General features: G+C 39.2%; 1 protein-coding gene across 1 annotated transcript in view; it reads right to left on the reverse strand.

Moving 5' to 3' along the window:
* Positions 1-938: 938 nt before the first annotated feature.
* Positions 939-13,361, reverse strand: part of ttc39c (tetratricopeptide repeat domain 39C) — a 49,866-nt gene continuing 37,443 nt past the window's right edge. The window contains exons 9-14 of the mRNA XM_006634042.3: positions 13,032-13,141; positions 12,412-12,535; positions 11,063-11,160; positions 10,418-10,522; positions 8,031-8,069; positions 939-7,596 (exon numbers count right to left, since the gene is read on the reverse strand). Coding sequence (XP_006634105.1) covers positions 7,507-7,596; positions 8,031-8,069; positions 10,418-10,522; positions 11,063-11,160; positions 12,412-12,535; positions 13,032-13,141 — 566 coding nt within the window. The 3' untranslated portion in view covers positions 939-7,506. The remainder of the gene's footprint in view (positions 7,597-8,030; positions 8,070-10,417; positions 10,523-11,062; positions 11,161-12,411; positions 12,536-13,031; positions 13,142-13,361) is intronic.

Genomic DNA, 13,361 nt, shown 5'->3' on the forward strand with positions numbered 1-13,361 from the left:
GTAACAATCTTCCATACCTTTGCTTTAAGGGTTATGAAACTAACAATACAGACATTCATCTAAATTAAAAATGATATTATATTTTTACGGTCAAAAAGATATACTGTATGCAATTATGATGTTTTTGTAATACTCACACACAATACTGTCCCATCAAACAAACTAAACAGGTCAATCTAAATTCAAGACATACTATGTACACCATGAATTACATATTTCTGTAAACCTGTATCAAAGCATAGTAAATAAGGGTGTATTTATACAACCGGAAACTTCTCTGCCTTTTGGCTAAGATCAAGTGTGTGTGGCTAGTCTGCAGCATTGGTTTTCCAGAGGTCTAGAAGGTGATCAAGAAGTGCTTGAGCTGGTCTCGCTCTGGGTTGAGCCCCGGGGGTTAAGGCCAAGCAGCAACTGAGCTGGGTGGGATCGTACACTTTCTTGTCCTCTCTTTACTCTCTCTGCCTCATAAGGTGCTCGTGGCCTGCGTGCGTGCATGTGTCTGCCCACAGCACCCGTCTCCCTCCTGGAGACCAGCAAGGACTCTTCATACTTTCACTCCCCACTGCGCCTGAACCCGGGTTGGAGTAACCCCAAGCGGATCCAGGCCAGGGCCTGTCACACTGACCGTTGAGCTTCTTTGGAGCCTGGTGTGTTTCCTCCGCAGGAATGGCTTGCACAACGAACACCTTCCGATTCCACTGGAAGAAGACAGGGGAGGAGGTGCCAACCCGGTGTCACTTCACGGTGACTCTCCTGCAAGGACTGCTGAGACTCTGTAAATCTGTCTGGTATTTGATGCTTATTATTCCTATTTCATCATGGGTGTAAATTAAACAGGTCATAATAGAAGACCATTTGACTTTGCATCTTTGCCTCTGTAAATACCCCTCCTTGAGTCCACACTTCGATATGCAGTAAATAACCACATTAGACAAGCATTAGAGGGTAACCTTTCAACACCAGGTTTATTATTTCATGACAATTTTCTGAATTCCATGAAGAAAACATTTCTCAACACAGGAAAACCAGTTCCTGCAAAAACAAATATTTACTCCTTTCCCAATGTAGAGTGTATCTAACAAGTTCTAACAAGGCTTAAAGTTCTGTATATGGTTTTTCTAATGAACAGGATTTTGTGAGACCTTGGTTTATAGCTACATATTGACAATGTAACATTAATAAAGAATGTTTTTAATGCTTACATTGTGGCACAACTTTATTTAATTTTTTGTTAAAAAATAAACTTAAAAGGGATGGCTGAAAGGTATATTTAAAGATTGTCTATTAAAACCATAATTGTTATTTCCAATATTTGGCAATAAATAAAATTGTGCACTTACTTTACCACTACAGAAAAAAACACAAATGCCTCAGAATACATCAATCCCAGTTAAACAACTCAAAAACACTTAACTCCAATGTATTGCTTCATGATCATACCTCTGAGTACTAATGAAGAGCACTAAAATCATACCCTGTTAGTTTCTGTATACAGTACCATATACTGTATCGGCAAAGAATCAAAACCAAAAGATTTCGAGAGGAACAGTTAATGAGCACAATACTGTTAATTCTTCAGTCTAATCCTTGAATATCTGCAATGCTCCAGCTACAAAATGTGGTAATTTTGAGAGCATATTCACCATGTTTTGAATTATAATGGGTACTGAAATCCCAGTTTGTAAAATTATTTCCCAAGACTTTAAGATAAGCACTGGGGCCCTGGGTTCAATCCGTGAGGTGCTGTCTGTGTGGACTTTACATGTTCTTCCTAGGTTTGTGTGAAGTGTCTCTAGGAGCTCCAGTTTCCTCCCATAGCCCAAAGCATGCTGGGAGGTTAATTGGGCCTGGTGTGCCCGTGTGCGTGTGTGTGCCCTGTGATGGACTGGTGTCCTGTCCAGGATGTGTTCTGCCTTGTGTCCAGTGCTTCCCAGGACAGGGCCATTATGAATGGGGTAAGCGGTTATTGAGTGATGTACTGTAATGCTGTAAGCAAAAAGAAAAAATACAGGAACACCTGTACACAACTGCAATACTTCACTGTTGTTATGAAAAAATAATGGACAGATTGATTTTCATTTTATTAATAATAATAATTAATAATCGCTTATACTTATATAGCGCTTTTCTAGACACTCCACTCAAAGCACTTTACAGGTAATGGGAATCCCCTCCATCACCACCAATGTGCAGCCCCACCTGGATGATGTGACGGCAGCCATAGTGCACCAGAACACTCACCACACATCAGCTATCAGTGGGGAGGAGAGCAGAGTAATGAAGCCAATTCATAGATGGGGATTATTAGGAGGGCATGATTGGTAAAGGCCAATGGGAAATCTGGCCAGGATGCTGGGGTTACACCCCTACTCTTTTCGAGAAACACCGTTTAAAAAAAAATGCAGTGCTACAGGGCTTTGTATGCGCTAAATGTGGATTAAAATTTATTTATGTAGGTGTAAAACAGAATGTAATCAGTATAGTTGTTTCTTTCATTTACATGTGTTTCTGTGACAATTTGGAGGTTTGCTGCTTTCTGACATTTAGATTTTTGCTGCTAAAATATTGTAGTAAGACGCCCATATTTTCATGTTAATGGTCTAGACCTACTAATGACTTTTTCCGGGAGGTGGTGAAGCTCTTCCACTGAAGATTAGAGCTGCTGGAAGATTTATTTTTTACTTCAGTGAGACGCATGTTTTTTAGAAAGGGGGAGGGGGAGATGATCGAACATGGGGTCATATTCTGACTTTTATGCAATTTGGCATCACACCATTATTAGTTGTATAACATTTTAAATTGTTAAATACTTACTGTAAACACCAAATATTGTATTTCAGAACAATATATACAGCAACTTCACTTAATAAATCCTAGAAGAGGTTATGTTTTACTAGTGTACTGTGAACAGCAAAAATACAGATGTTGAAAATGAACAAGCCTGTTAATAACTTAAACTCACACCACCAAGATTATTCAAGGTATCAGTCAATACATGCAAGTCTTACACTAAAGCTAATGCATCCAAAAAATGTTAAAATACATAAAAAAGACCAAGAAAACATTAACAAAATCTTACAGTTTACTGTATACCCACATATAGAACTCTGCTTAATTCACCATTAAAATTAATCTTGATCAATATGTGGAGTGTTTATAAATGTTCTAGGTTTCAGAAAATAGATGATTATTTAATAATATCACCTCCACAATTACTGGACTGATGCTCTCCAGGACCATAGTTGAGATCTTTATTTCTGTCAGTACAGAATCTGAGATTCTGTGGTGAAATTACTGCTGAGGCCAAACAAATAAAACAAAGACCAGGTAACTGCCTTTTAGCAGTTGATTTTATCATCTAGAGGACCTGTCTTTGGAAACAATCTTACAAACTTTTGTTTTAATTTGACATCCAAGTGAGAAAGATTCTGAAAAGTGTATATTTCTAGATCTTTCCTTACCCTGTCCTCCATATGGAGTAGTTTAAGTAGTGAGCTGCGTCGGCATGCGTACCCTGTAAAGGAACAAGTCAAGGGTTATTCCTTGCTGAAAAGAGAAGAAAAGAAACACAACATTTCGGCTGTGGAGCATTTTTCTTTTCTTCTCTTTTCAGCATGGAACAAACCTTTACTTGTTCCTCCATATGGAGTGTTTCACATCAACAGAGCGGGAATTCCAGTTTGATTAGGTACCTTAACTGGGAGGATCAATTCAAATTACTTTATGTGTAGCTCGTTATCACAATAATCTTACTTGTCCAGTCAAGGTGTTGACTTCAAGGTTTCATAATCAGAGCTCAGCTGAGACATTTGACAGCCACCAGCTGGGAACAGTCAACCAAGAATGGGGAGCAGTCTTTAGCCAGACATCATCACACTTGCAAGACAAGCAGAGATACCTGCCAAGTAAACTGAGTGCAGAAGACGTCTGGTTTTCTGAAACAGAACTTATAGGAACTGTAAAATGGCCAGCATGAAAAATGTTATGGGCTCCAAAAGATGCTGGAGAGGTCACTGCCAAAACACTCCCCATTTATAAGTGCAAGGGTTGCATGCATGTTATAACTAGAGAGTATTAGCGTAGAAGAGGGAGAAGTGTTTCAGCAGTGATTTCTGCAGCATGAATAAATCTCTAGTGTCTGATGGTATCTTACTAGTTGGAAATGAAAGATGTTCTTCAGAAGCCATTGACACAACTGGAGAATTGCTAACATAGTACCCATACACACCAAGGTTTAAAAAAACCAAACCAAGTAATTATAGTCCAATAAGTCTGACTTAAGGCAACGGAAATAATTATAATTAAGCAAGAGGAGCTGTACATGGAAATTATTTCCACAGCATATATTTAGAAAGCAAGGTTTTGCATATCTAACTTGTTCCTTACTCCTTCAGTCCTTAAACAATAGTGTAATATGTTCAGGAAGACGTCATCAAGTAATCAACCTGCGGTAATGTACAGAAGTTGGAATTGTGTTAGGAAGGCATACTAACTGAAAATCTCACTCATCAACAGGTCCCAAAGGCATGCGCTAACATTTCTGTACCCTTCCTGCAGTGAAAGCTACCAATGGGACCAATTTCAAAAATTGAGCTGTAGATCCCAAAAAATCTGCAGGCCAAAAGACAAATAATTACTTAATACTTGTCAATGGCTTAAATACACTTGGAATGTAAAAGTGGTTCCTGAAGAAGTTGTCTTTTGGTTATTCAGATTAAAGAGCTCTTGACTCCTTACAGCCATAGGAGGGGACACAGATCAAGTCCCAAGAGTCACCCCCCAACAATGCTGGTCCCTACTTCTAAAGCTGGATGGACTGGGATCACTTGGATAAAGTACCTTTCTCAAGAGTACAATACCAGGGTCTGCAGTGGGTGAACCCACTCCTGGTGACGGGCTTAATGGCTGATCCACTAGACTACACTACTCTTTGACATTTGCATTGGTAACAAAAAGAGCAAGTAAAGGACCCACAACCAAGTCCTGTGGATCACCAACCTTTACAGCACCCAGAGAAGAACTGTATTTTTCTGAAGCAGAAAGATATGAAGTCAACCCACCCAAAGGCTGAGGCGGGGAGGCCATAAGTTTATACCCAAAATACTTACAGTACAAGGCACCTTTCGCACCAACATCCGTGGTGTAATTTAAAGATTAAACAGTGACCTGTTCAGAGACGCAAAGATATTAATAATGCGAACACTAAAGAGCAGAAAAGGTAACAATAGTGTGCTCAGTAACCACCCCACTGTTGCCACCTTCAAACCTTTACATGGCACTGAATATCGATATATTACAAAGCACTCGTCACCGGTATGATCTGATATGAAAGCCTCATTGTAATCCTAAAATAAAGGATGAAAAACTATTTTGAAAACTTTTCTATCTGTAAAACGAGAATAAGATGTCTGAATTTCTTCAGACTATATTGCAATTGTATTCAACCTCAAGAAATGAACCTGATTATGAACATGCACTTCTAAGATACTATGCTTTGCTATTCTAGAAACTCAGGAAAAATATACAAATATTTTGCGAGAAAATATCCTAATCATTACTGTGCTACATTTTAGATTTTAGAAATAGGACAAAACCCCTGCAAAAAAGTAGCAAATGTTCTAATTCATAGATATACACACACACAGAAATACAAGGTGATTTATGGGGGATACACAAATCTTTATCAATTTATTTTGATAAGGACTTTATAGGTACTGCAAATATACTAATTTCCCAAAAAGATTCAGCAGCATTTTTTTACCTGCAATCTCCATCACCCAGGCAAACACAGCTACACACACATTATCAACAAATTTGGCAATATATAGATATCTATTTTTTGTCCATTGTGTCCTTACTGTTTTTCAGACAATATACAAACTGGCTGAACTTTTCTTTAACTGTTGGTTAAAGCTCTAACTTTAACATTACAGATGGATTAACATTGAAGGCCTGCATTTAGTGATATGTATTTGTGGGTGTGGGCGTTAACAGAATACAGCCTTGGTTTAAATACCAGTAATAATTAATGGAAGTTGTAATTTGAATTAAAAGGAGATTTGGTATCTTGGATTCAGTGGGACTTCCTGGTGCGCTTCTTACTTTGAAAATTCTTCTTTTGTGGCAAACGATGGTAAATAGTCATGCACAATGTACTTGTGAGACAGCAGCTTGTTCAGTCACAAAAGCCAAATCAAAGGAATAAACCAAAACCAGAAATGAAAGGCAATAAAAGCTGCTTCTCTCCTCCGTTATATTTAAGTGATACGCAACATACAAAGGTTATATACATCTGTGAATACTATATATACACATTCTATATTTATGTGTTAATTGTGTAAATTTGAGGTATTTAGTTACTTTAGAAAATACATAGAAAATAGTTTTCCAATGTATTTAAGGGGTAATTTCTGGAGTTTAGTGGTTCTATGGAAAGAAATTTAAGAAAATCCTACAAGGTCTAAAATCTCAACGGCTTAAAAAAAGACTAAAAAGATCATGTTTGGGTCAAAGGAGATCATGTATAAAGAGAAGAGAGAAAGATTTTTAGTGTGACATTAAAAACATTATTTTAGTGGATGGCACTTTAAATAACAGATTTTGGCTCCACCTTTCGCAGTGTAGGACAGTAAGCACATTCTGCTGGTCTTTTACTGAACTACATTATAGCTCTGTTGCGTAAAACGATATCCAAACTGCTGCTAATTCATAACCAAGAACAATATTTCGTGCACACAAGTCAAAGACTTGCGTTGACTTTAAATTTAAAATCATTGCTGCAAGTCTGAGAAGCGTACCTCCATCTTGCCTATTGCTATACCATCCCAAACAAATTACCTTTATAGTATAGTGTGTTTGTTTTAGTGATGGCTGGATTCTTCAAACACTTATGTACAGCAGGCCTCACTGATGCTCACAAACAGTGAATTAACTTCTAAGTAAGAGTTAATGCATTGTCTTGTATGGCTATATTGAAATGCCATTAACGTTTGTCTGGTTCTGTGAAAGCAAGACAGACAAGTGACTAAAAACCTTTCCCTTGCCTCTTGACAGAATCAACACAATAGCTTCAAAACTGCGATTTGTTGATTTGAGTTTTATGCCCCAGCCGCAAATGGATGTGGCCTGAAGGAAAATGAAGAAGTATGACTTCTCTTGGCTTTTCAAGCACTACCACTCATCGTTCAAGTCTGTAGACGGGCAAAAACAAGACTGACCAGGTTAACAACACGAAACAAGGGCCACCCGATACTCTGCTATGGGATTGGGACTCTTCATAACTTCATTATGTAACAAAACAACTCAGTGTTAAACAACGTATCTAAACGATTCCCCTACTGATGAGAATAAAACAAATTCAGAAATAAAATTAAGTCACAGAATTATGCACTGCTGGCTTTCATAAATAAAGCCAGGCTCCCTGTGTCCACTTAGTCTTGCGCACAACATAAAGTGCAGATCAGGAGTGCTTTTTCGCCTGTGTGACGGGAGGGAGGGATTACGGTGTCACTGTGGAACAACTTCTTTAAGGGAGGCTAATGCAGCATGAATGCGCACATGCAGCCTGTTTTCAAAATCATAGCCGGAGAATTCCTCCTGCAGGAGAGGAAACAAAAAAACGGTTTCAGAAAGCAGAAGTAGAACAGATTTCCTCCCTGTTAAGACAAACCTCGGCAGCTCTGGGATATCTGCAGAATTAGTAATATGATTATACTGAAGATGTAGAATGTTTGGACCCAGGCTATGCACTGAAGTGTATTCTGTGACCTACAATAGGATGCTCAGCAAGGAAGGAATTTTGCTCATTACAGCAAAAGCATTTAAAAAAAAAACTGGCATAGATTAGTAGACTTGGTACCGAAATTTCATAAATTGAGGGATACCTGTAGGATTGTAAGGAAAAGTTTAATAAGTTCATTGTTTCCGCATTACCTTCTTAGCATTATATTACATTTCAAGTAGATTTTACAGTAGTTCACTGTGTAAATTCACAATATACAGTAAATGCTCGGTAACACTGTATACCGTACCTTAGCCTGAAGGAGCAATATTCTTCCTTTCCCTGTAGTCTGAAAAAAAGAAAATCAGAAGTTTTTAGCATATATACAGTACAAACACCTAACATTTCCTGCACAGAACACTGTGTATACCATAATTTAAAATGATCAATTTTCCAACTTTATTTTTTTTAAATGTAAACTTGCCAGTTGCTTTTGATACTATATATCGACAATGTAGAATAACTGTCAATTCACTGGGAATATCCTCGTACCCACAGGGGAGGATGTGGAAGCGGCTCCTGATATGCGTCCACCTTGGAGCTACTTTCCTCAAAGCCCTGCTCAGGAGCATCAGTGTCGACTGGTGCAGAGGAGTGTCACTCAGTGATCAGCCCTCACTGAAACACCAAGAACCGAGAAGAGCGACTGTGCACGATCACCTGGGCAATCCCAGTCACTGTCAGCTAGTGACATGAACTAGTCCGTTAGTCCATGCTTGAACCCCTGACTCCTGGGTCAGGCAGCCTGAACCGAGGGCCTATGTTACAGACGGATGTGGATGTGGATCCGCATTTTATGCATTTTGCAGAAACTGAAACGATTCATGCCTCCTGAGGATGAGTGCACCAAACCCGTTATTCTTTAAACATTGATTCAAACATTTTTATCTCCCAAGAAAGGCATGTGGACAAGCACGTGCCTGCTGGAATGTTGTCAAGTCAGGATGAGACACAGATGATGTCCCTACAGTATAGCGCTGTGCAGTCAGGATGCCATTGATGAGTACAACTTGCTGATGTCCATCACAGCGGACTAGACACATTGAGGACCAGGATCCAGTGCTTACTCCACTGGACTTACTCCAGCCTCCAACACACCGGCCACAGACGTGTGGTGCTCTCTTGGTAAGTGGGAGATACTGGCTCTATGATTTTCTTTCTTGACTTTCACCTGGCCTGATATTCAATAGGTTCAACAACCCCATCACTCATGCCCAATCAACCACAGTGGTGATATAGAGCTGATGTAACAGACAAAGAGATAATTGTATCACAGTCAGTCACGAATGATCAGTTAATCACAATGATGGCAAAAATAGTTAATCAATGTCCAAAATCCTTATACTTTATTTTTCTACATGCATAAAGTTACAAGCTTAATTTGATTACATTGTTTCCATTCAAAAGTGGCATTATCGGTTTGAACATATTGACGCACACCTTTTTCACATTTTTATGATGACTAATGTTTATGATCAGTAAATGCACATATTTATGGAATTAATTTGTCAGCGCAGCGGCAATAAATGCGAAGTAATCCTTATTTTATGGTTAAAATCCTTGGATGACTCTACACGTTGGGCAGAAGACTGATGTAATGTTTAGAACCAAAATGTGTATTCTATGATATTGTGTTAGGCACTACACAGAGAAAATTAATGAATGATTTAACTCAGACTGGCATAGCATGGTTTGTTATGGTGTTGGTTCTGAAACCCAGGAAAAAAGTATTACTGATAAACATTCAATCTCATCTGGTAATTTACATGTTTTAATAGGTCTGTGTCTGCTTTAAGTGGTACCGGTTAGTGTCAGACTTTTTAAAGGGAGATGTCTGATGGCTGAAGATGTGTATAAAGCACCATCGATTGTACATAGCTGGCAGGTGTTATGGTTACTGACAGGAGTCCGGTAGCTTGTCAGGTAGGACCAGAGCTTTTCTGCAACATGGTTTGGAATATTGCTGGCCAACGTGCTTGGACAGGGTAGTAGCATAGTCATTTAAAGCAGGGAAGGGAAGCAAAAGACTGAAAAAGGACAATTAAATAATTACACATAGACAAAACACACAGCCTTAATTTAATGAGTCCCTTTAGTGTGTAAACGCCTGACAGGTTCCTATTCATCTGTGAAGAATGAAGTGTTGAGCAGTATAAAATACTGGCACTCTCTCTCTCCTGTCTGCTTCTTCTCTCCTGTTATATTTTCTCTTCTGTACTCTCTCTTTTATGTACAGTGTTAGTCACGTGATGTGAGTTTGGCTGGTCAGATCCAGGAAAGTCACCAATAGACACATTTTTGACTCAATTTAGGCTATTATCTGAGGAGATAAATTCACCAGCGTGTGACACTCCAGTTGATATTCTTGTGCTTCTTCCCTGAGGAGCACAATTTTTTTCCAAGATGAGGGACAATACAATCATCAATGCAGTCGGAAAATGCTCTCTGATTTTTTTTAGATGGACCTGTTTTCAAAATATTAAAAGAATAACGTAGTTCTAGTGAATTTTATATGCTTTAAATACAATAAACTAATTTATGGAAAATAATTATGTCATACTGTCAGACAAACAAGACCGAATTCGTTTTAGACTTGAAGGAGGATATTTTACAGATAAATACTGAAATACTTCTTACCTCTGGATTTTCCAGAACGATACAGCCGAGCTCATAACAGGAGTACGGCTGGACGTAGGAATTGCTCTGGCGTCCCAGCTCATCTCTTACAGCCAACTGGAAGGACTAGAGAGAAGGAATTATTTAAGAGAAAGAAACAGGTTTTTGGATACAAAGACATTGCTGCTCCCACATATTTGTGACTTGGTTTCAGTTTTTTAAAAAATAATCTGATCTAATCGTTCTAATGCTCAAAGATCAGATCACTTCATTGGCCATACACAATTTCTTGTATTAGGGATTCAGCTTTTCACATACCCCAACTTGCTCTCCATGAGACACACAGACAGGGAGAGAAGCTGGGGGTCAGAGCGTAGCGTCAGCCATTTATACGGCGCCCCTGGAGCAGTTGGGGTGAAGGGCCTTGCTCAGGGGCCCAACGGAGTAGGATTCCTCTGCCGGCCGCGGGATACGAACCAGCAAGTTTCCAGCCACAAGCCCGGATCCTTAGCTACAGAGCTGCCGCACCACCCCCTAACGGTCTCAAGACCTAAAGATCTACCTAACCACAAGCATGTACAGTAAATGAATGGAAAGTGACCGGCTTTTTGGCTGCTTTTGATTCGTAAAACAATTCTAAGTACAAGGCTCTTTAAACGGGCTTACCTGAATGGCATCCTTCGTGTTTCCTAGACATTTGTGTATGGCACCAAGCAGTAAGTTCTTTAAGCCCACATATGCCGGATCATTCACTTCTTGTAAAGCTGAAGACAGAGAGAGGTTGTACGGAAATTTGTCAAATCTACCAGAACAAAGCCTTTCTAAGCAATACAAGACACTACATGGCACTAATGCAGTAAAGAGCACAGGCACTCTTCCTGCTGCCATTTTTTTAAAATTAAACAGTATTGTTAACTGCAGTGGAAAAGAGAAAATAAAGATGTTCCTGAGCTCTGAGACCTCAAAGAAAGAACATGGAACCCACTATTTAACAATTTTTCTTTCGTTCTTGCTCTACAAAAGCGATCTGGATAATTGAAATCCATGACATTAGAGGCAATACTTAAGCGTCTAATAACCTGAGTGCACATGCAGAATACTTGAGAAACAGGCATGAATTACATGGCGATACACCACAGTGTTACAGCACATAAGTGTGTGACCATGCCTTCATTTAATTTTTAAAAAATCTTGTTAATGTTGTGCAATCATAAAGGGGGTAAACTCCAATGGGAAGTAAAGTATGACAGCTGGCCATTCTGCACTGAAGGAGATTAAAAACAAAATAAACAACTCCCCATACATATGCTGCATGTTTTAATGAATTCCAACCCTAATCATGGGTTTCAAAGTTCATAAAGATAAAAGTAGTGTGGTAGCACCATGCCTTGCAGCACTTGGGCTCCAAGTTCAATTCTGGACCTGGCGTACTGTCTATGGGGAGTTTATACAGTATGTTCTTGTGTCCATGTGGGTTTTCTCTGGGTGCTCCAGTTTCCTCCCACAGTCCAAAGACATGCTGGTAGGTTAACTGGCTTCTGGGAACGCTGACCCTGGTGTGAGTGTGTGTGTCCTGTGTGGACGGACTTCCCATCCATGGTGTACCCTGCCTTGTGCCCGTTGCTTGCCAGGATAAGCTCCACCTCCCTCTCAACACTAAATTGGATGAAGCAATTAGAAAAAGGGATGAATAAAAGTAGTGCAAAAGATCGTTCTTTGTCCATTTCGGTCTTATAGCCAATACACAGAGCACAGAAGAGAGAGACAAAGGGGCTGCTCCATACAAGGTCAGAGGTAGAGGTAAAGAGATAGACCTGCATAAGCCCATCCAACCTTGGGGAGAACATGCAAACTCCACACACATCACACACTTCACCTGCTCAAGCTGTGAACCAGTTGCCTTGGTGCTTTGAAGCAGTAGAACTGACCGCTACATAAGTTAAAAACTATTAAGGAGATTAAAGATGCAATTCAATGAGTGCACAGAGAGTGGTGGCATGCTCAGTATGTTTCACCTTGACTCATGTGCTGCAGCTTGGAGAATGAACAGTTAGGGAGAGCCTTCCAAAGGTACAGCACTTCTATTGCAGCCAGGATACACAGTTCCTTAGTTGGGGACATTTTCCTCAACCGCTCTGCCTGTCCAGAAACACAGCAGTGATAAAGTAAACATGCAACTTTCAGGATAGAAACAAGTACTATATATCACAGATGTATGGGAGAAGGGTGATATTCTCCAATCCTAGTGAACAGTGCAGTGTAGTGTGGAATTCATATTCATTAAAAGGTTGGTTGGTTGCCATCTAGTGGTAAAATGAAGACATACGGTGTTTTCTTTTGTGTGTTTTGTGAAGTTTCTCAGCTAAAGAATCTGATTACCCCAGGATTCATTTTTAGAACCCTTGTGAATTGTCATTAAGGAAAAAATGTATTGACGTGCTGATAAATTGATTGTTTTATAAATCTTCAAATAATTCGAACTAGTAAGCAGTATGATTAAGCAACTTCTCTTAAATCACGAGTGCATGATTCTTTTACTGAAAATGTAATGTTGGTGAAGATAAAGTTGGAACAAGTGTTTTTTTGGTTTTTAAGAAAGATGCTGAATATACAGCTAATGATAAAATAAAATTACCTTCTTCAAAGAGAACTGTTCAATCTGATTGTTCTTCCTCTTGAAGAGCTTTTGAACTTCCTTGAAAACCATCTTTGCACCCTCCAGATCTCCTGTAGCTCCCTGGCAGACTTCATGAAGCACATAAAAAGATTATCAGGCCTTCTTACTGGTTTTATCTGGTGTTTCACTAAAACACATTCCAATAGGCTACTGTTGTTACAGATCTCTCTCCAAAAGTTAATGTTATTTATCTACAAATACATCTTCATTGGTGCTGGCTGATATGTGCTGACACAGGAAAATGTTAAGCAAAGTGTCCAACAATAAGACAGAAGAGAAACATACTAC

The sequence above is a fragment of the Lepisosteus oculatus genome, chromosome 6 (genome assembly GCF_040954835.1).
Source record: "Lepisosteus oculatus isolate fLepOcu1 chromosome 6, fLepOcu1.hap2, whole genome shotgun sequence".
NCBI lineage: Eukaryota > Metazoa > Chordata > Actinopteri > Semionotiformes > Lepisosteidae > Lepisosteus > Lepisosteus oculatus.